Here is a 23,630-nt window from a genome sequence, read left to right on the forward strand (position 1 = left end):
CATGCGTATTATCCACTGCTCCATCGCCACCGCCATGTTAATTACGCGCTAAATTTGGAGTAAAAAATATTTTAAATAAAATTTAAAAAATACTTTAAAATGGTCGAAATAGCAGATCCCGAAAAGAAAAATCTTTCTATTAGGCTTCACAATAAGGGGAAAAAAAACATTAGCGTTGCACTGGACTGTATTAGCTGAGAAATACGAGTTTAGCTGGAGTACCTGAAGGCAGCACAGGTTTCCGCGACGCTTAGTTGACACGTCAGCGGTGACGTCTTATGTTGAAGTCGGTTTTATGGATTCAATAAAAACCAAAACCGGATTAAAACAAATATAATGCTTGATGCCAGTGATTTTTGTAGATGCACCCAAGCGGAAACCTAAACGATGTCTCGTCCACCTCCGGAGGGAAGTAAGTTAACGTGAGCTGGGCTACAAAATAAGAACAATTGAGTGGTTTCATGTTCATTTCGGCTAAAAACAGCTAACGTTTGCTAACTGACTGCAGCTTTTAAAAGTCACAGCAACACTTATAACGTGACATTATCTTGTTATTTGTTCTGTGAGTGTTAGAGTATTTTTGTATAAACATTCACAAGTATTTGTAAAAGTTCTCTGAAGACTTTTTAGGTGAACTTAGCTTGTTAGCAGCTAATTTAGCTGCTTTGGGCTGCTTTTACTTTTAAGTTGTGGAGAGCTGACAATAAGCAAAACGTTCATACAATAATACAAACATGTTTTCTCTCCACTGGATGTTTCTATATTTTCTAGGGCTGATACGATTAGTCAATTTATCTGTTGACAGTAGTCAGTCAACGTAAAAACCTCTTAAATATGAGGATTTGCTGCTTTCCTCTGTTTTAAATTATGGTAAATATCTTTGTGGTGTGTTCTCTCATAACTTGTGATGTTCATCTTTCACTATTCATTGAATAAACAAATGATTAGTTAAACAATAAATGGAAGGTTAACTTTAATATCATAATAAATCATTAACTGCAGCCCTGAATGTTTGTAATAAACTTTGCGTCACTTTCTTCTCTAATTATTCTTGCATCTGGTCGACTTCCCTCTGATCTACTTCCCGCCTGTTTCACATGGATACGGCTGCTTGATTAATTAACAATTAATTAATTTTTTGTGGTCTATAAAATGTTAGAAATCAGAATATTTCACAATTTTACAAAAGGCAACATGAAGTCTTTCAAACGCTGATTTTGTCCAACGAACTGGAGCTGAAACGATTAGTCAATTAATCGATTAGTTAATAAACAGAAAATTGATTGTTAACTATTATGACAATATGTGATTGTTTGAGTAATTTGCTGTTTTCCTTCATTTTCCATGATAGTAAACAGAATCTTTGGGTTTTGGGCTGTTGACACATTTTTTCACACGTTTTTTTTATAGTTAAAATTGATATTTAATAATTGAGAAAGTAAACGGCAGCAGCCCAAACACAAAGATGTTCAGTTTCCTATCACATATCACAATTAAGAAGTTAGTACCACAGAATATTTGTGGCATTTTTGCTCGAGAGTTTATTTTAATTATTCATCAGTTATCAAAGTAATTGCTGCTTGATTTTCTGTTGATCCACAACTATAACACTGATCAACTAATTGTTTCTGCTCTACATGTTTTTTCTAATATCTCCCTTTACCACCTCCAGCTGCCCCATGTTCCTCCGCCAACTGACCTCCTCCGGCTCCTCCTTCCTTCCCCGCAGCCGTCCCGCTCTCTGCAGGGCCGGCTTCAGGAGCAGCAGTGCTTCCTCCTACCTCCCCCGTTACATCCCAGCTCCCCGTCCATGTTGGTCGGTGCAGGGATTTCCGCCCTGGCCTCCCCGACTCCCCCGCTCCTACCTAGCAGCCCATCAGGTCTACTCTGGTAGGACGTTTTACTTTGGCGGTAGTTCCCGTTCGCTCCACACCTCTGCCGGTCCCATGATGGAGCGGCCAGACAGAGAGCCTCCTCACAAACGGAGGAAGAGTACTGAGGAGAGGAGGGGCGTCGAAGAAAGGGAAGGACACAGAGGAGGAGCAGCAGCAGGGGCGACAGGAGGCAAGGCCAAGGATGGAGGCTCCAAGAGGGAGCACCATCGCCTGGATTCCAGCGCAGACAGCCGTCCTCGACCAAACCACCACTTCAAAGATGGAAGTCGAAACCGAGGGATGAATGGAGCTGGAAAAGCTGTCAGTAGGGAAAACAGCAGAGATAAACATGCAGAAAGGACTCGAACTGGGGATAAAGACAGACAGCGACAAGACAGCGCCGGTCGAAATGAAACCCCAAATCGAGGGAGGAGCGCACATCAGCAAGGAGGGCATAAAGATTCACAGCCGGAAAGGTCTAGGACTCAAATCCCCAGGTCAAAACCTGAACAGGATACAGTTCACATGCACAAACCCAACCCCTGGTTCAAAGAGAGGGGTACAGAGGAGCAGGGAGGGTGTGAGAGGAGGACAAAAGGACCAGAGTCAAGGGACAGAAGTAGTGATGGAGGCCAGTGGACGGGGCTTCTTTCCCAGCCTTGCACCACCACCACCCCACCAAACCCGTGGCAGGTAGCCGGCGCCAACAGACAGCCTCCTCCACCCGGGACCTGGCCAGGTGTCAAACAACAGGAAGACTTTAAACCAGTGAAGTGTAAGTTCACTCTTCTCCAAGGAGGTTTTGCATTATTTAAGTCATAAAACTGTATTATACTGTACTATAAGTTCTAGTTTGTTTGTTTTTAGTTTCACCTTCCAAGCAGTCGTGAGTTCCAATTAATGTTATTGTAGGAAAAAAATTACAAAGGTTTGAAACTTTTTAAAATAGGTATCCTTTTCAATGATAAATTTGTTCATCATCCATGTTTGCTTGTTTTCTTCTCCTGTGAAGTAAACTTGTCTTGTTACCATCTAAAACTGTCTGGTTGGGTAAAGAAACAACCAAAATGTAGGAGCATTTGACCGTGACTGTTCACTAGTTTTAAAGTTACTGATTTTGGATTCACTGTGACTATCAAACCAGGAATGTGGCATGTATATTTTTTGTTATTGCTATGTGCTCGATTGGATGTGCTAGTATATGAACCCTCCTGAGTTTTCTGAGTTTGGAGCTTCCTGACATCTAACTTATAAATTCTTCTATTAATCTTTCCTCTCTCCGCCTTCCTTGCCTCTCTCCCCTCAGCTCTTCAGAGACACTGGGAGTTTTCACCTACCTGCAGTACTGATGTCCAACCACCAGGGGACAGCACAGCGTTTGACTTCTCAGTGATGTCCTACAACATCCTGTCTCAGGAGCTGCTGCAGGACAACGCCTACCTGTACCGACACTGTAACCCCGGCGTCCTGCCCTGGAACCACCGGCTGCCCAACCTGCTTGCTGAGATCCAGCACCACAGCGCTGATGTGAGTGGATTAGATCACAAGAAACTTTAATGATCCCTGTGAGGGTAAGACGGCTGTCCTAGTTGAACGTAGCAGTAAGATACAGGATTTAAAAGGATAAACACTGAATAGCCAAAAGCCTGCGTTGCTTCAATGTAAAACCAGGGGATTAATATGCTGCTGTGTGAACAACATAAACCAAAAAGCTGGGAGCATACAATACTAAAATCATTGGATACTGTAGCATTAAGTACACAGACCTATGTGGGCAGGGGTGTCTACATACTTTTGACCATATACAGCTAAATAAATAATATTAACGATGGGAAATCTCTTTTTCTAGATCCTGTGTCTTCAAGAAGTCCAGGAGGACCACTATGAAAACCAGATCAAACCTGCTCTACAGGCACTAGGTAGTGTGTGTGTGTGTGTGTGTGTGTGTGTGTCCTCCTTGTGAGTGACCATCAATATGATGGAAACTATTTAAACTAGACAAATGCATTTTCATGTTTGTGCTTTTTACAGTTAATTTGCTTTTATTGTGAAAAGACAAACTTTATGCATGTGCTTGTTTGTGTTCTTGTGTATATATCTGTGTTTTCTCCTCTTATTATTCATTAATATATTTGTGTGTGTGTGTGTGTGTGCCAGGTTACCAGTGTGAGTACAAGAAGCGAACAGGAAGTAAACCAGACGGTTGTGCTGTTATCTTTAAAACCTCCCGCCTGTCGCTCCTTTCCTTCAATCCCGTTGAGTTTTTCCGCCCCGGTGACGCCCTCCTCGACCGGGATAACGTGGGACTGGTTGTGCTGCTGCAACCTAACGACACCGTGGGCCAGTCAGATCCCTCCACCTTCATCTGCGTCGCCAACACTCACCTCCTCTACAACCCTCGCCGTGGTGACATTAAGCTGGCCCAGCTGGCGATCCTATTGGCTGAGATCAGGAAGCTGTCCTGCCTCCCGGACGGGTCGACCAATCCGGTTGTGCTGTGTGGGGACTTTAACTCCACCCCCTGGAGTCCGCTGTACAGCTTTCTGACCACAGGCCGCCTGGAGTACCGAGGACTGCAGATCGGCATGGTGAGACGCACACACACAGTAGTGCTGAAAGAATGAACTGATTAATCAATTAATCGTAAAACGTTAATAACATTTCTGTAACAGCTTACTTTACGCGTGTGTGTGCAGGTGTCGGGACAGGAAAACATCCCCAGAGGTCAGCGTCTCCTCACGTCTCCAATCTGGTCTCACAGTCTGGGAATCAACCATCAGTGTCAGTACAGGAACAAATCCTCTGCTGAGTCCTCCCCCAGCAGCCCCACAGGTACACGAACTGAACTAACTGTACGCTTCAGTCTGTTTTAAGACCCAGCTCACAGCCCAACACTTGTTTAGGCACATTTATCTAAACACAGTGAAAAAAATTTAGTGTAGTTGTTCATTTAAGCCTTGTTTAGTCTTAAGTTATTTAGTAGTTTAATTTTAGTAACAGTTTTTTTATTCTACTTTAGCATCAGATTTCTTTAGCTCGGGCTAATATTTTATTGCTCTTGTTCGATTTTATTTAGTCCTAGATAAATGAATATTTGTTGCAAGTCATTTACTTTAGGCAGTTGTAGCTTTCCTTGCAGATAGTTATATGAGGAGATTGATACCACTTAGGACTGTAAAGTAAATATGAAGCTACCGAGAGCAGGTAATAAAGTCTGCCTTCCTAAAGCTTTAAAAACAGGACATTATGGACTATTGGTTATGTTGTGGACTATTTCTTGGCTTCCCAAAGATAGAGTGGTATCAGTTCTCCAAGTGCTACTTAGATTAATGTTGTTGTGATTTAACTCAGATTAGGTTGGAAGCTTAGTGTAAATCCTGTTTAGTTTATTGTTTAGTTTGTCAGCTGAACCTCATCTCTCTCTCTCTCTCTCTCTCTCTCTCTCTCTCTCTCTCTCTCTCTCTCTCTCTCTCTCTCTCTCTCTCTCTCTCTCTCTCTCTCTCTCTCAGCAGTAGAAGGAGCGATCTCTAATCTGACTGTAGAAGATCTTGCCACTAAAGCTGCTGCTGCTGCTGCTTTTAACAGGTAAAATCTCTCCCTCTCTCTTGTCTACTCTTGTTTTTTCTTTCCTTCCTCCCTTCATTCCTCTCTCAAGGTTTTCGACCCCATTCATCTGAGTGCACACACAGCATCACAGCAGTTTTTGCTGATGTTTTAAAATGTTGCAAAAAACAACAAATTACTAACTCCTGAATGAAATCCAAAATAAGCATTTAATGCTTATTTCATGCTCACTTTTATATCAGCAAAATGAGTTTGAGCCTAAAGCGTCAATACTTTAAATTCTGACATTTCTGTTCATTTTGATTTGATAGTATGAAATAAATGTAATCCACATGTTTTATTTCTCCAAGTCCAAGTGTAAAGCAGAGTCTGCGGTCTTTACCAACACACACACTCTAACCCTGTGTGCGTGTTTCTTTAGCGCGAGGATCGAGCACAGCCTGAAGCTGCACTCGTCCTACCAGCACCGCCTGATGCCTGATGGGAGACCTGAGATCACCACCTGTCACTCGCGCACAGCCATGACCGTGGATTACATCCTGTACAGCCCCGGTACTGACACACACACACACACACACACACACACACACACACACACACACACACACACACACACACACCACTGAAATCACTTTTAAAATATCTCCAATTAAAGCTACTTCAACATTTTAACAGAAGTCTTACTAAATAACGTATTTAAATCAATAGTTATTTGATCAAAACTCAGTAAACAAGGACAAGATTAAGAATCATTATGCTGACTTAAAGAAGTAGCTCAGTTTTTGATCAAATTTAGCAATTTACTCTTCTCTCTTTCTTTCTGTCTTCTTGACAACTTTTCCTCTATTTTCTTTTAACTTGTCACGCTACCATCTCTGTTTCCTCCTCTCTCCTTGCACTTTGTTCTACTTGGGAAGAACCCATCACACCTCCTTCACTTCCTGGTGAGCGGGGCCTCCAGCTGCTGGGCAGGCTGTCATTGGTCGGCCAGTCGGAGCTGGAGGAAGTCAACGGTCTGCCCAGTCAGTATCACTCGTCTGATCACCTTCCTCTTCTTGCTCGATTCCGCCTCCGGCGCTGACACGGCGTCGTTGGACGACCAGAAAACTGACAGTGCAGCTCAGGGAAGATGGATGAGTTTAAGATGTTGATGAAACACAGAAAAATTACTCTTACGTTCAAGACTGGACTGAATGAAAGGATTAAAGTCAGTTTGCACTGAGAAGCACAGGCACTCATTTTTTGGTTTCTCTGCAGGAAGCAAACTGTCGTAAAGAACATTTTTCCTCAAACTCAGCTGGCTGGTAAAATTGTGACATCCAAGGAGAAACATGCTCTACTCTTTACACTTAAACAATCACATGTGTGGGTGTAATGTTATGTGACTTCTAAAAACTGCAGGAATCCTGTTGCTAAAGTGCAAAATATAAAAGATTTAATGCAGCATCCAAATGTTTTCTGAATGCTCAGATCAGACTGGTGGCTGAATGTTTTTTAGTACTTGAGCTTTAGTTTTGTTGAAACTTTTAGAAATTTTTAGTTTTTAAAAAAAAAATTTAGTCTTTACATAATTGGGTGTCTAATTTTCAGATCATCTTTAAGGCAGAAGGACATTTCACATGCAGAGTCCCTGTTTATCAAGTTAGAAACTGAAAGAACAGATTTTGTTCTTCGTATCATTGTCACTAAAAATCGATCATTGACAGGGTATCAAACAATCATCAGGATGGTTTTATCCCTGTTCATGCAGTTCTCGGGAGCAACTAAGCAATTTTTTTCACCTGTATATATGTACATCAGTTGTACACCAACATTTAATTTGATGTTTAATTGTTCCCATGCTGTAGAGAATATCACAGTTTTTTTTTTTTTATCTTGTTTGCAGGAAGGGACAGATTTTATTCCTATTTTTTAAGGCGTGTACATTATCACTTTTCAAGTTAAAGTGCTGCTGATGAGGAAAACCATTTGATAACTCTGGCCATGATAGAGGGGCAAAGCAACCAACACCACCCCCAGCTATTTACAGACGGTTACTGTTGAAGTACAGTTAAGATATTTAGCTCCTGTCTGGAGCAACTGGTCAGTAGTGCAGCATAGGGCTGAACGATTTTGAAAAAGATCTAATTGCGATTATTTTGACTGAAACTGCATTGCGGTATGATTTGCAATATTAGGGGGAATGATCATTTTTTACATCATTGTTCTCATTTTCATTGAAAAACACGTAAAAATTAATTAGGTGTGATTTTTGCAGGGATCTATACCAAACGAAGATGTTTTCTTAAATCTCTAGAATATGATGTACGCCCTGAGATCTCTGCAGCATGACAACATTTAATTTAATGGTATTTTGTCACACAAATCACTTTAAACGAATATTGCACCTCCTGCGATTTGAAAATTGCAGTAAGCCATAAGATTTTGATTAATTGTTCAGCATCAACGTGCATTATTCAACAAATGTGGCTTTCAAAAAAGAAATAACATTTTCAAAGGGTGCCAGTAGGTTACCATGAAGTATTTGGTGATGAAAAATACAGAGTGTAGCATGTTTTAAAGCTTTAGACAAGAGACAAATGTTAAAATGGCTTTGTAATTAAATTTGTCAGTTTGAGGTGTGGAAGCTCTTTTCATTCAATTTTCATGCACCAGTTTTAAACCTGCCCCTCTATCATTACCGTGGAAATTGTTTCTTTTTATATTATCCACTGTGCCAAAAACCAGTATGTCCACCTAAAATTAAAACACTGTACAGTAAGAAATGATTCCTGATCAAATTTGTCAATTTATCATAAGAACTGAATGTTGTATAATAAAACACAATAAAACACCTGTAAAAGGTTTTGTTTTGTCAGCCATCAAGTGTAAACGGTACTGGAGTCAGAATTTAACTTTTTTTCTATAATTTAACATAATCAGCAAATAACAAGTGGATATATTTTTCTAACATTTTGGAAAGAGATTTTTGGACAGTTTACAGTGTGTAAATAAAGGTTGTGTGTTTACATGTTTACATGTGACTGCTGTTGGTTTAATTTCATCATCACTGGAACACACGTACTGCTTAAAGGAATACAGCGACTTTAAAGGAGTTTGGACTGTGTGCATTTACTGTAGAACATGTTAGACTTTTTCCCATGTTTGTTTCTGAAGAAAGAGGGCTGTTGTTCTCATTTATAGTGGCATTTGGCAAGTTTCCCCTGTTCGTTTGTCATAGCTGAGATAGCTGTTAAAACCAGCAGACCGATATTTTGTTTCCATCCATTGAGGGAGTCAGCTGTTTTGTCCTCTTCAGTCTGAGGGGACAGAGTAGTTTTTCTCATATTCATGCATAATGGGACACTGCTGTTTTTTGTGTTTAGTTGCTAGTGGCTGTATTTTCTGTTGTTTTCTCATAGGACCGACAGGATTTTGTTTTCCCCCATTTGTCTCCATTTCCACATAATCTCAGTGAAACCGGTTCCACATCTTAAGCCTCTTTAGCGTGTGTGTGTGTGTGCTGGTGACAGATGGTTGCACCATTTACCTCGGCTCCCCTCAGAAACACTGTGTACTCAGGATTCAGACCTCTTGGTATTCTGTGCATCACTCCGCACTGCAGCAAGACGCTCTGCTCAACAGGCTTCAAGGACTCCCATATGTCTGTTCTTATACAGTAGCAGTATCAATCAGGGCCAGATTCCAGTACCTATTGTTGCAGTCATCCCCATTCACAGGGAATAACATTGACTGGGAACTTTGTGTCATATTTCCCTGCACTTTGTGCACATTGAGGCAAATATTTAAAGAAAACATTAAGAATAAAACAGACAATAGGGGACAAATACACCTAGTATTTACATGTATTACTATTAGAGTATTTAGACACTTCCCCTCCCTAATCCGGAAAGTGACAGAGATACTAATACAACACTAACAACACAAGTTTGATCAGGTTTTTCATATAGTCCAGACTGATGGGCATTTGGGCAATTATAAACATCAATGATTTTAAGGGAAGGTTTTATATCTGATTTGTAAAGTAAAAATGCCCTGATACACAGTGACAAAAAGACACTTACTTAAATTAGCATATCATGCAAAAGTTCATTTTTAATAATAATAATTCAACTTAAAAGGTGAAACTAATATATTATATAGACTCATTACATGCAAAGTGAGATATTTCAAGCCTTTATTTGATATAATTTCGATGATTATTGCATACAGCTTATGAAAACCCCAAATTCAAAATCTCAGAAAATTAGAATATTGTGAAAAGGTTCAGTATTGTAGGCTCAGAGTGTCACAATCTAATCAGCTAATTAATCCGAAACACCTGCAAAGGGTTCCTGAGCCTTTAATTGGTCTCTCAGTCTGGTTCAGTGGAATTCACAATCATGGGGAGGACTGCTGACCTGACAGTTGTGCAGAAAACCATCATTGACACCCTCCACAAGGAGGGAAAGCCTCAAAAGGTAACTGCAAAAGAAGTTGGATGTTCTCAAAGTGCTGTATCAAGGCACATTAGTAGAAAGTTAAGTGGAAGAGAAAAGTGTGGAAGAAAAAGGTGCACAAACAGCAGGGATGACCGTAGCCTGGAGGGGATTGTCAGGAAAAGGCCATTCAAATGTGCAGGAGAGCTTCACAAGGAGTGGACTGAGGCTGGAGTTACTGCATCAAGAGCCACCACACACAGACGGGACCTGGACATGGGCTTCAAATGTCGTATTCCTCTTGTCAAGCCGCTCCTGAACAACATTCAACGTCAGAAGCGTCTTACCTGGGCTAAAGAAAAAAAGAACTGGTCTGTTTCTCAGTGGTCCAAAGTCCTCTTTTCTGATGAGAGCAAATTTTGCATCTCATTTGGAAGCCAAGGTCCCAGAGTCTGGAGGAAGAACGGAGAGGCACACAATCCAAGATGCTTGAAGTCCAGCGTGAAGTTTCCACAGTCTGTGTTGGTTTGGGGAGCCATGTCATCTGCTGGTGTTGGTACACTGTGCTTTATTAAGTCCAGAGTCAGCGCAGCCGTCTACCAGGACATTTTAGAGCACTTTATGCTTCCTTCAGCAGACGAGCTTTATGGAGATGCTGACTTCATTTTCCAGCAGGACTTGGCACCTGCCCACACTGCCAAAAGTACCAAAACCTGGTTCAATGACCATGGGATTACTGTGCTTGATTGGCCAGCAAACTCGGCTGACCTGAACCCCGTAGAGAATCTATGGGGCATTGCCAAGAGAAAGATGAAAGACATGAGACCGAACAATGCAGAAGAGCTGAAGGCCGCTACTGAAGCATCCTGGTCTTCCATAACACCTCAGCAGTACCACAGGCTGATAGCATCCATGCCACGCCGCATTGAGGCAGTAATTCATGCAAAATGGGTCCAAACCAAGTACTGAGTACATATGCATGATTATACTTTTCAGAGGGCTGACATTTCTGTATTTAAAATGCTTATTTTTATTTTTTTTTTATTATTTTTTTTTATTGATTTCAATATTCTAATTTTCTGAGATTTTGAATTTGGGGTTTTCATAAGCTGTACGCAATAATCATCGAAATTATATCAAAGGCTTGAAATATCTCACTTTGCATGTAATGAGTCTATATAATATATTAGTTTCACCTTTTAAGTTGAATTACTGAAATAAATTAACTTTTGCACGATATGATAATTTTTCGAGTTTCACCTGTATACTGCAGAAAGTCATCAGAGGTTTGAGCTCAACAGATTTGTTAGCTGCAGCCTCCTGTGGCAGATGGAAACCACCAGGAAAGAACTCCTTGTTGCTGTTTAGTTGTTGAGCACTAGATGGCAGCAGTGGACTTTGTGTTAACCAGTGAGGGAACCTGGTCGCCTTTCTGTGTGGGGTTTGCGTGTTCTGCTCGTGTCTGCGTGGGTTCTGTCCGGCTTCCTTCCACCGTCCAAAGACCTGCAGGAAGGTTAATCAGTGACTCTAAATTGCCCTTAGGTGTGATAGTGTGTGTTTGTATGGTTGTTTGTCTCTCATCCGCCCCCAACCCTGCATGGATAAGCGGTTATAAATGCATAAAACAGTGAGGGCAGATGAACTAAAGGAGCTGATAATAAATATGGTTAACCACATGGATTAACAGTGGAGGAGTCGATCTTCAGTGACAAGATTTCACTGCACCAAATAACATCCATAGAAACTTCTCAGTCTTGTTTTTTTCTGACCTCTGGTGGTTTGAGCAATGATGTACAGGTGTACTCCAGGACACTGTAACATCACTCTTTAGTGTGGAATGACGTCTTCGTGATTTTCTTTTCTGGTTTTGAAAACAACGTGTTTTTAAATCTTTTCTTTCTCTTTTCTAAAATGCTTTTTTTTTTATATGTGAGCAGGTGCCCTGAGGGAGGATTGTCAGCAAATGAAAACTCAACTTTTCTGCTCTAAAACACAGCATGAGGTGGGAAGTTAGTTTTTATGTTTATTAACCCCCCTGTAGATATGATTTGATGGAAATTATAATTGGCGCCGCTTGAAGGACAAATCATTTAAATCAAAATGTGAAACCAAATAGGAGACTGAATCATCTTGTTGTTTTGAAAAGCTCTGGTGGCTTTTTCACCTTGACAGCTCCGTCCATAGCTTGATCATCACAATACAGAGGGAGGTGGGAATCAACTCTGTGCACGCGCACACGCACACACACACTCTTACATCATCATAACCCATTGACAGAAATAGGCACACAGAGTGAGGCGAGTTTCAATCCCTAAACTGCTGCATAGATGAGAAATGAAGGATTATTTCTATAAATCTACTGCCTCCATGTGCTAGTCTAAAACACACACACACACACACACATATCTGCAGTGGCACGTAAGTAGATTATTTTATCAGAAGCCAGGCTGGCTGTCGTGTAGTGTGAGTGTGTAAAGGACTGTCATCCAAAGAGGAATAACATTATTCAAATCATAGTTTTCACTGCAGCTTCCTCGTGTTTCTCTTCTGCGTCGTCTTCTGTTCTTGAAGTTCATTGTGTTTGCTGGTTTGCTCAGCAACATCCATCCAAAATCCATGCTTTTATTCACATTCACACCACAGCTCTGATCATAAGAGCCTCGGTCTTTTGTTGTGGACCACTGAGCAGATTTACAGTGCAGAGTGCCTTGCCAAGTGGAGTGTTTGTCTGCCAATTAGTTTGGGAGCTTTTGAACTGGCAACCTTAGGTTAGATTGTTTTATGAGCCACACAACAGAGACGGGTACAGTATGTTAAACTCTGAATCACATACATATAATAGCCTACATACAACAAATGGACAATAGTAGAGACTGCGCATAACAATACAGGAACACATTCGGTGACTGGCCATGCCAGTGGTGTGTGAGGAGGTGACTAGAGGGAGGAGTCCTGATGGCTGTGGGGAACAAGCTGTTTGTGAAGCGTTTGGTCTTGGTGGAAAGTGACCTGTAGTGTCTCCCTGAGTGAAGGACATGTGATGAGCTGGATGTGATGGGTCGGAGATGATCTTCGTTCTACAGTCCGATGAGTATACAGGGAATCAACTGAGGGGAGTGGGTTGCCTATGATTTTGGACACTTTGTTGACACTCCGGTGTAATTCCTTATTTTGTTTAGCCGTATCATACACGGTATTGCTTTACTCTCCTTGCATCTTTTATGTTTAACTGTCTCATCTAAGTTTTCAGCTGAATCGTCTTCTGTAGTGTGCATCATGTAGATCCTGAGCTGTGTGCTGGTGATAGTGGAGGGATTTTGTAAAGTTGTGTTTGAGATGTTTTTCCTCAGGAAAGATGACTAAAAATCAATCCATCAGCTCATCACTCAGTCAGCTCCTTCAGCTAATATTACACTGTAATAATTAAACAAATTCTAACAAGTAGACGTAGCATTATCACAATGTACAAATTCAAACTTTATAGATTTATTTTAGTGAATTATTGAGTGCATTATTATTGCCTGTAAGTGTTTATTGTTGATGTTCTTCATATGGAGCCTAAATACTGGATTTTTGAGGCCCATGTATATTTAAAAAAAAAGGATATCAGCTTACATTGGTTTTAATTTTTTAAATTATCACAAAATATTAACATTTTAGATAAAGATCCCTTAACTCTGTTTTTAGAGCTGTGTACTGTACAGAAAAAAACAATTGAACATGAACAGTTAAACAACTTCTTAATTTATGATGAGCTCAAATCAGCCAATTATATTGATCCTGTCAATTTAATGGTCAGGCTCTGATGTACAACTGGCTCATTTTAATTAGTGCATTATAAACTGTCTGCAAAGTAACAAGTAGCTGCAGAAATCAGATAAATATAGTGAAGTACGAAAATAGATGAGTTCCAGTATGAACCTACGTACTTGAAAAATGTATGCCATATATTTACCAACCACCCGATCAGTCAATCAATCAATCAAATGTCTCTCTTATTCGTCAACATGAACAGCAAAAGAACACACAGTTAAAAACATAGATAATTTATTAAAAGCACACATGCTGCTACAGTTGTTGATAAAAACAGCTGCTGTCAGAACACTGATGAACAGTAGGAAAGTTACGATAATAATAATGACGGGGGGGGGGTCACATCATCTCCTACTATTGATCTCCACAGGAATACAAAACCACACCACATCCTCACACAGGGAACCTGGACGGACTCAACAGCACTCTGTAAAAATAATAATTGTGTGTGTGTGTGTGTGTGTGTGTGTGTGTGTGTGTGTGTGTGTGTGTGTGTGTGTGTGTGTGTGTAGCTCTTTCCACATATTAAAATCACTCAGAGTTTCCTCTGTTGGCTCCAGTCAGTCCAGTGAGCTCTGTCTGATCAGTTAAGACGCTGGCTGAATACTGTTACAGTGGTTTGGAGTTCAATTCGAACACACAGCACAGTGCATTTTGCTCGTCTTATCAGTCAGACTCAGTTTGATAGAAGGCCGACTGTCCCTTTGTTCTTCACAGCACAGAGCAGGTCTGTCCGCTTTTAAATGTTCGTAACAAGAAAAATGTTTCCAGAAACAGGCAAACAGAAGAAGGGCAACCAAACAAATGTTTCTGTCATAGACTTTCAGAACAGGAAAACAAAACCAGTTAGGCAAACAAAAAGGGAATAGATGATGTTTAGCAAACATTGTTCACTGGTAAATACAAGAGTGATGACAGAATCAGTAACTTTTTTTGCACAATGCACATGGGCAACTCCTCCAAACACACGCCAAAGACACAAAGAAAAATTTTACAAAGATATTCTTATCTGATTGAACCCATACTGCTGAGGCACTGGAAGCTTCACGTGAAAGCTCATGTCTACGAAACATCTTTATTTCAAACACTGTCCAGATGTGTTGCTCGGAATTTGGTTCGGCTTTTGGGAGGAATAAAATAACTTCAAATAAGCAGCCGCAGTGCACGAATACAAAATGTAGAGCAATTTTTTTTTTTTGTCCAGCAAAAAAAAAAAAAAAATCATCATCATATGCAACCTGGATTTAATGGATTAGCATCCGACCAGGTAACAGACTTCATATTCTATCATTCAATTTGATTATTGATGTCACTGCCTGCAGTAAGCCAAAGCAGAGATTCAAGACCGTTGTGTTGTTAAATTTGTGGTAAAACATGGCTATTAATTGCTGACATTAGAACAGTACTGCAAGTTTAGGACTAAAGATGGAGTTGAGAAACGTGGTATCAGCACTTTGGAAACGAATCAAAGGCCATCAAAAACACCTGCTACAACTACATGGTGATCTTTTTTTTTTTTTTTATAACAAAACAAGTACAATCAATGAATCAAAAAAATAAAACTAACAAGACAATTTATCTTATAGTTTTTTTGTTAAGCACAGATGTCTCTATTGCAAACTGACATAAAAACAGATTTCAGTTGCTACATTGAGTTATCAGTTTGTTTGTCTTTTCTCGGTCTCACTTAACACATCTCAGTGTCCTTGCTGAGCCCAGGTAGTTTTTCACTGTTGTTGGGTAAAATCTCCAGAACTGCAGTTTTGATGTTTGTCTTTAAATCCAAATGTTCATGGTCATCTGTGCGTCAAGAGAAACATGTGAACTTTAGGTCCTTGGTAACTGTTATCTGAATCTCCATTTGTATTGTTCCAAAAATATGTGAACATCAGTCAGAAAATAAGCGTTATTCTTTCCTGAACAATGTTGCTTCTTCAGTATGAAAATGCATTAAGTCTTTGTCTTTTTGTCCACAACTACGGAGTGAAAGAGGATTTTAAATACTCAAAAAGCAAAGCAGCATTTGCGCTTCTTCTGTATGCTAACAAACACCAAGCCGTTAGAAATTATCAACACTTAACCTTCGATACAAATACTAACAGGTTGAGCTGGTTGGTTTGTGCCAGAGTTGGAGATGTGATGGTTTGATCTCCCTCTCTGGGCTGTGCTATGGTCCACTGCAACATCAGAAATATGTCACAATATTCTGCTTTTTCTCACAGCACCTTGAATCAGTGATAATGGCTGAAGGAAAGCTGTTTATATGTCGTGAAGAAAGCTCCCAGAAGGTCCTGGTTATACTTGGCGAGTACAATTATTCTAAACGACCAAGATTCATTTCGGTGCAGATGTTTTTTTGTGTGTAGATCGAGCCGCACACCTTCTTCCTCCATCGCTTGAATTGTGGAAGACTAGGATTTTAGATTTTTTCCTCGTAACCTGCTCTCTATCACAGCGTATGCATAGCTTGTTGTTGAGTCAAAAAGCTAGGATAAAATGTAGTTTTCAGTTGGCAACAACACACACTTGTTCTGTGAGCGAGAAGAAGCCGTGAAACATTCAAAGAAAAGTGATAAAACAATCGAATGACAATATTCAGAAACAATCTGTACAGACACTCCTGGAATCCTCCTGCTGATGATTGATGTAACCAAATCAACAAAAAGTAAAATGAGGCTGCTCTTGTTTTTCCTTAAAATTTAAAGGTATGTAAGATCATTTAGTTAAAGTTGCACCAGGAAGAATAAAAACACACCATTTGCATCAGTTTAAATCCCAAAGTGGCTGCTGAGACAGGTTCCAATTCACATCAAAAGGGTTTACTTTCACCATTCCTCACCAAAATGGATTTTGTGTATCATTGAGGCCTAATTAATTTCCTTTCTCATAAATTAATTGAGATGATTTTTGGGAGAACTTTAGTTTACATCCATGTTTGTTTGCTAGCAGTCTTCCTTGCTTTTGTTGGCACACTTCTTGGCACATTCCTGCCACTAGCATGGTGAAGTAGCATCCTAGACAGCATGCATGAGATACTAACAAAACAGGAACTCTTAAAAACATTGCTCCATAGCGCTACTAGTGCTATGGCACTAAAGTGCCTTTAAATATGACCAAAAATCTAAAGTTCCCCGGTGCAGCTTAACTGAACAAAGATCTTTGCACTTGACTTTGGGAAACACAATTTTCCACCATGTTAATCCTCCAGATGAAAACTATAGAAGTCAGTATCCTAAAAGCAGACAGTTCATCAAGTAGCCAAACCATTACAAAGCTAGTCTTGAAAGTTGCTTTTTTTTAAATTATGGACTTAATTCTGTGAATAGAGGTGGTCAGGGGTGGAGGGCTGTGATGTACTTACGAACACATCTTTTCTTTATTAAAGCTGACTTATATAGTTGTCATTCTGAAGGCTTTACAGTACATTCTGTGGATGTAACAAACATGAATACACATAGATGCATTTAGATGTACATATGTATTTACTGTATCTAAGTACAGGACGTAACAGCATGTGTTGAATATCTGATTTCAGGTTTCTGTACTGTTTAGTAAGAACCGAACACTGTTTTATCTCTGCCTACGATATGTGATATTCATTTCAAGCATTTGTATCAGACTGGTTAAAATCAACTATGAATGTCGTACTGGATGTGTGTGATGTGAGATTTCAAGCTTCGCAGCTTCTTCATCGAAGGCCTCAACAGGCGAATCCAACAAACATGATACATCACGCGTACGAGCGTGAAACAGTGCATATAGTACTGAATGGATTCTCATAGGTCACTTAGTACCAAAGCGTCACAGAGCAAAAAGACAATTGATCGAGAACTTTTGTGATTTCCTGACTCTTATTTGCCTCCAGCAAAGAACTGAGAATATGAGTTATTGATTGAAAGTCTGTTTTGACACAAACATTTAGATTTAGTTGCAGGTTGCAACAAACTGAATCGTGTCGGAGAACCTCCGCTGGCTCTCCAGAGTCAGTGTTTGGTTTATCTGTTTTTGTCATTTTGTGACCCAACAATCATCTTAGAGCCATCTAAGGGCCCTGAGCCCGCTGTCTTGACTGCCTTTAATATCGACTGAGAGCGCACGGAGTCTTACATCCCTCTGCCACATAAATCTGCCCTGAATGAGACCTTTGTTGCAGTGTGTTCACTCAGCCAACAACATCTGCCTTCACTCCTTGTTTGTCTGAGTGGACAAACTGGCTACAGCTGAACTTGGACCATCTGAATGATTTTATTTTCCAGCTGTGAATGCATCAGCCAGCTGGCTAACAGTATGTTAGATCACTGTGTGGACACATGGGTTGACTACAGCCGAGTTTGGTCAACACGCACGGAACTCCATTAGCCTTCTGCTGACTTGTTTTTGGAAAGACTAGTAATTGGATTTTGAAAATCAGAACACAAAGTATTTCAAGTTCAACCCACCACTTATTCACCAAACATGTTGACCTATCAATATATGTCTGATTAAAGAGATGAGAAGGAAAAAGGAACACACAATTATGTGGTATCTGGTATTTGTCTAGTATTAGCTTCTTTTCTTGTGTAATACTGAATACTTTCACTTCTTTGAGCCCTAAAAAACCCACTGGTTTGGAACAGTGGTTCCCAGCCTTTTTGCCTTGTGACCCCTAAAAATGGAGCCACGGTCTACTTCATCACAGGTTCAGTGAGGACAACTGAAGACTGATTTTTCTTTTTACGGATTTTTTATTTTTATTTGAAGGATTTCTGGAGGCCTGGTGAGGTGAAAGCGTCCAGTATTACAAATCGTTCTCATCCCATTGATCAAGAAGTGACCCCTCCAATTATTCCTGTGCACGGATATAGATTGTTTATAACAGGTGCAACAACACAGGTAGAGCCATTTTTAGTTATTCTACCTGTAAAAAGATACAGGCTTAAGCTACAGCTAAGTTTCCATCCATCAACAGAAGCTTTCCCCTTGAGTTAAACAATAAATAACAGAAATCAATGTGTTAAATAAATAACGATGTGGACTTGCTGTTTTAACTTGATAGAATATCAGCCTTTCTGGCTTCATATATAGCATAAAATATTGTCTTTCTATTCCACTTCTGTGTCTGAGGAGTTTCATTCTCAGCCTGGATGGAAACAGAGCTGTGGTAATGTATTCAGTTATGTGTCAACAGAGGGCAAGAGAAGAGGAGAATGAGAAGGAAGGGGGGGTTGCCGCAGTGCTCTAATGATGGTTCTGCAGTGAATCCTCTCTCTACATCACTTCTTTTCTCACTCCTCGTCAGCCCTTCTCTTGTTCCCTTTTATCCTTCTTTTTCCTCTCTATCGACTCTGTCTTTGATTTCCCTGCATACCATATTGAATGTCCTCTCCTTTTTCTAGACGCTGATCAATAGAATCTGCATTTGGAAATCTATTTAGTCATCGTGTTTGAACTGCTGCAGCTTGGGAAGGTTTTGGAAAAGTTAAAATGTACCTTAAACATTCTTTTAATAATATTTTTCTTGAACATGAAGCCAAGGTGCTAACAAAATGAAAACCTACAGTCATCCTCACTCCTATAGCTGAAATTGTGCTTTAGAAGTGTCATTATGTTAACTGATTATTATACACAATGACATGCCAAAACCACCAACAAATTAATCTGTTTTTAGTTGTTCTTTGTGCTGAAAGTAGCTAACATCTTTTTGTTGAGACTCTTCCACCATGGCTACACTGAAGAAAGTGTTCCATCTATTTGTACCAACAAAGATCTCTCACTTCCTGTCGTAGCCTTTCTCTAAAGGACAGATGGTCACTGATGGGTCACAGAAATACTTGGTTACACCTGCTGTCAGGACACAATAGCTCTCAGCCTTTAAAAATGTGGGAAATCTAAAAATAAATTAAAATCACCTGTAAGCGCTTCAGCTATGTGACTGAAATGTGTCGGTGCAAAAGAAAGAGCAGCCACTCTCAGGCTGTGTGTGATAATGAGGCTGGATTCAATGCTACGAAATGGGTAAACAATGTCCACCGTGAAGTATTAAAACCAGACCCACTGTCACTTTTTGTATGAGGAAGTTCTTCCTGTTCGAGCTCTGAAAAGCACTTTTAACATATTTGTGTGTTCGCCATCCACCTCGTCTGTCTCAAATCCAGATGAGGTGATCCAGCTGCAGTGACTCCCATCTTAAAATCATCGGTGGCAGGTAGAGACTGTTGGATCAGGGTGACCGAGAAGGCTGGACGGATCTTGGATGACCGGGACATGAAGGAGGGGGATCAGATGCGGATCTGGTAGCCGTCGTTGAGCGTGCTGAGCTCCGGAGGTTTCCTCTCCACCGAGGCCGGCCTAACAGACAGAGCAGATAAACGGTCAGATCACACTGTGCGTACTAAAAGCACTATGACGGTGCTGTGACATTTCTTCCCAAATGTTACACAGTAGAAGTAAACTAGGTCAAACCTCAGCTGTGTCCAAACTAACAATCAATTAGTCTTTTCTTCTATTAGTAGTTTAATCATTTGGTTGATAAAATAATGCCCATCACTGTTTCTTAGAGCCCAGATTTATGTAAAAACCTCAAAAGTTCCGTTTACTATCATAAGACTAAGAAAATCAGTAAATATTCACATTTGAGAAGTCAAAAAATTACTTAAAAGATTAGGAAAACCTCTGACAATTGTTTTTCTGTCGATTGACTAATTTATCAACTAATCATTCCAGCTCTACTAAAAATAACAAAAACACTAGGACTGTTTCTTTTGCTGTGGTCCAACATGGGGAAAGAATCAGCACCAGGAACAAAGCATTTCATTGAAAAAAAAAATGGATTAAAGAATTAGAAACAGATTAAGGCAGACAATGGACCGAGCAGGAGAAAAACCAAGAGCGTGCTAAACTGTCCATACTTGATAACAGTGACGGTAATACCAAAAAAAGAAGCAAAATTCCACTAAAAGAGAAGGAGAGCTGTGTAAAAAATTGCAGGTTTAAAAACATTCACAATGCTTTCAAGTCAAGGTCCATTAATAGCCATTTTCAAAAGATTTCAACCTTAAAGAATTTTCAACCTTCAATCTTCTGTTTCCAAACTGTTATTTTCCTCCAGATTTCTGCAGTGCATCTTTGAAAGTGAAAGAAAAAAGTGAGAAAAAAGTAAAAGATGTGAAGCAGATGGAAAATGAGAGAGATTCAGCCGTCTGCCATTTCTCAGCAAGAGGTTCGATAAGCCAGAAAGTCATCAGATTTAATCCTCAGTGCTCTTTCTTCTCTTCTTCTTGCCCTCTCTTTTCATATCATCTCCTCCTCTCTTCTCCTCCCTTTATCCTCTCTTTTAAGGAAGCGTCCAAGCCCTCTCTCTGTGACATATCAAGGACAAGTGTTAAAAGTCAAACTGTTGAACTGTTTTTATTTCTCCTCCTCTCATCCCTCTGTTTTCCTCTGGCAGGCATCGTCCCTCTCTCCACCTTTTTCTAACATTTCTTCTCCTCTTTTCTTTCTGCCTGTCTTTCTTTCACATTTTCTACCATCCTTTACTCTCATCTTTTACTGTTCTTCTTTTTGCCCTCTCTACTCCTATTTCTTTGCTTTTTATTGTTATTGACCATCTCTACCCAGAGGGAAGTGAGGAAGTAAGATGTTCACAGAATTTTATTTTAAAATCTATTTGAATGTTGTTTTTAATATATTTCAATGTCTAATGTTATTTCACTTAATTTAGCTTTGCGTTGTATTAGTTTGTGTATAGCAGGCAGTGCTGCTAACCGCCTCCTGTAACGTCTTACCCATGCTGCTAAAGTAACCCAGTGCTTGAAGTGTTGCAGTTTAAACCAGCAGCAGATTATTAAACTATCTCTGTTGGAGTGGTCTGTCTGAAGTGGCAACATGTTGTTAACTGTGTAAGTGCTCTGTTGATAACAGTAATAGCTTTTAAAGTACCACATTCAAGTGGTTTAAAGTGGTAATGTGCTGTTCTGCTGTGTTCTCATCAGTCCTGAATAGTTTTTCTGAACTGATGAGACCATTAACTTTTACAAAAGATTAAAATAACAATGAGTCTGACTGAACCCTTAAGGGAAAGGAAGCAGATTTATGTTAATGAGGACACTTTTTAACATCCTACAACTCACAAAGTAATAAAGTCCTTTCTCTAACTTGTGTGATGAGTGTATATTTAATAAGAGAAATCAGAATGCAATAACAGGTTTCACCTCCTCACTGAACATCATAGAATATCATGCGTCTGTAGCCACAAGCAAGCAATCCAAGGTTTAGAGTTCGGCTCAAGGGCACTTCAAGAGAACGTGTACTGATGAAAGGCTGTAGGCTGCAGGGTTTGAACCTGTGAAATACAGCCTCCTGTCAATCATGAAAAACTACAAAAGTTCAAATTGGCCAGACGGTTTATATGGGATATGTAGTATGTGCAAATGTCGTCGTTTGCGGGTTAAAAACCCAACCGCACTATTTTTAACTAGAAAATATGAAAAGTTATCATGATGAAAGCTACTGTATCGTGCAGACCTGACAGGCAGTTCTCCCGATACTCCAATAATATTTTAGATTTTCATTCCTCATCACTAGGGAGCGCGGTGATTAATGACCTTCCTAAACTCGACTGTTAACTAATTTCACTTTCTTTTTTGGTTATATTGTTTTTCTTCTACACTGAAACAATACAATGAAGATTAAGTGTCCAAGGTGTGACACCTTCAAATGGTCTTGTTCTGAGAGACCAACAGTCCAAAACCCAAAAACATTCAGTTTGCAGTGATATAAAATAGGGTAAGAAATGTTTGTTTTGGGGCATTTTGTGGTTGATAAATAAACAATAAACAGATTCTCAAAGTATTTTTTTGCCGATATATTGCAGCTCTCTCAAATTGACCATCTTACCAGATTTATATTCCTATAACAATCAGAGAGGAAGAAAACAAATGAGGAATATAACTTTTAAGCTTTAACAGTCAATCAAAGTTTAGATATTAACTAATGCTAAAAGCAAAATTGCTAGTAGAGGATAAACTACACTAATGCACAGCTTTAATTTTTTAATAGCTGAATTGCATTTGGGGTTTTATGATTTGTGTAAAATGATCTAATAACTGGTTCAGTTCTACATGATTTGAGAGAAGAGATTATTTGATGTTAAGTGACTAAAAAAGCCTCCTTTTTGTGTAATTTTTTGTCTTTTTTACACACACACACACACACACACACACACACACACACACACGCACGTCTGATTAATTAGACATAATTAGACAAGTCTGCTGGAACTTCTCATAAGAAAGGTCATCCCGGTGTCACGTCAAATGACAGCACCGGGAACGTGACTAATTCTGGTGCAGCATTTGTGTGTGTGTGGTGACCCTACAGTACGGCTGAGCTGCAGCTGTTGTCCAGTTCATATTGTGTTACATCCCACCACACAGCTGACAGCACACACAAACACACTCAGCATTCTGCAGGTGTGTGTGTGTGTGTGTGTCAAGGTTTCCCTGCCACTGAATCTGAGTGGTGAGTCACCCTGTTTTTAAGAGCTACTAACCCTGAAAGAATTTCATCCCTCCGGGTTTCACATGAGAGTTTTAACACACTTTCTCATTCAACAGTCTTTTTGCAAGATATATTACAATTAATTACATTATACATGATTTGTATTGACACTTCTTCAAACTAAAGACAACAATTTAGAAAAAAAGTGTGTGAAAACGTCCTTTTCATTGTCTAGGAATGTAGCCAGATAAAATAAAGAGTAAAACTTATTTAAAAACTCTGTTCTACTTCATAACTGCAGGGCTGTATGTAACTTCTGTATGGAGTTTGGTTTAATGTTCTCTCTGTTTTTATATGTGGATTAGTGCAGACCCCAGTGGCAACGCCTAGTGATCAGAACAAGGACTTGTCTGCCTGGTGATAATGCTGAGCTGTCAGCAGCAAAGACACACACACACACACACACACACACACACACACACAC

General features: G+C 39.8%; 2 protein-coding genes and 1 long non-coding RNA gene across 6 annotated transcripts in view; 2 read left to right on the plus strand and 1 right to left on the minus strand.

The window, feature by feature from the left end:
* Positions 1-253: 253 nt before the first annotated feature.
* On the plus strand, positions 254-8,454 carry angel2 (angel homolog 2 (Drosophila)). Of its 2 annotated transcripts, none has more exons than XM_046061567.1 (9): positions 254-412; positions 1,673-2,649; positions 3,181-3,401; positions 3,724-3,793; positions 4,032-4,462; positions 4,571-4,706; positions 5,384-5,459; positions 5,860-5,990; positions 6,356-8,454. In XM_046061567.1, the coding sequence occupies exons 1-9, from the start codon at positions 363-365 to the stop codon at positions 6,517-6,519; spliced, it is 2,256 nt and encodes a 751-aa protein (XP_045917523.1). In that variant the 5' UTR covers positions 254-362; the 3' UTR covers positions 6,520-8,454. The 2 variants fall into 2 exon arrangements, with proteins under 2 accessions (XP_045917523.1, XP_045917524.1); XM_046061568.1 differs by having other exon boundaries at positions 5,387-5,459.
* Positions 8,455-13,886: 5,432 nt separating this feature from the next.
* Positions 13,887-23,630, minus strand: part of vash2 (vasohibin 2) — a 30,655-nt gene continuing 20,911 nt past the window's right edge. For 2 of the 3 annotated variants that reach the window (XM_046061589.1, XM_046061588.1), the window contains exon 9: positions 13,887-19,996. In XM_046061589.1, the coding sequence (XP_045917545.1) occupies positions 19,927-19,996 (70 nt within the window). In that variant the 3' untranslated portion in view covers positions 13,887-19,926. The remainder of the gene's footprint in view (positions 19,997-23,630) is intronic. The other variant, XR_006826925.1, reaches the window with a different exon arrangement.
* LOC123978392 lies at positions 19,485-21,801 on the plus strand. Its single transcript, XR_006826940.1, has 2 exons — positions 19,485-20,019; positions 20,757-21,801. It is a non-coding gene; the product is annotated as an uncharacterized LOC123978392 (long non-coding RNA).

This window comes from Micropterus dolomieu, linkage group LG10, assembly GCF_021292245.1.
Source record: "Micropterus dolomieu isolate WLL.071019.BEF.003 ecotype Adirondacks linkage group LG10, ASM2129224v1, whole genome shotgun sequence".
Lineage (NCBI taxonomy): Eukaryota > Metazoa > Chordata > Actinopteri > Centrarchiformes > Centrarchidae > Micropterus > Micropterus dolomieu.

Bases quoted from the DNA above. Each gene is read 5' to 3' on its own strand.
- angel2 (XM_046061567.1), top strand. From the start codon at position 363: ATGCACCCAAGCGGAAACCTAAACGATGTCTCGTCCACCTCCGGAGGG. The intron at 413-1,672 runs GTAAGTTAACGT...TACCACCTCCAG, and splicing joins TCGTCCACCTCCGGAGGGAA to CTGCCCCATGTTCCTCCGCC. The intron at 3,402-3,723 runs GTGAGTGGATTA...CTCTTTTTCTAG, and splicing joins TCCAGCACCACAGCGCTGAT to ATCCTGTGTCTTCAAGAAGT.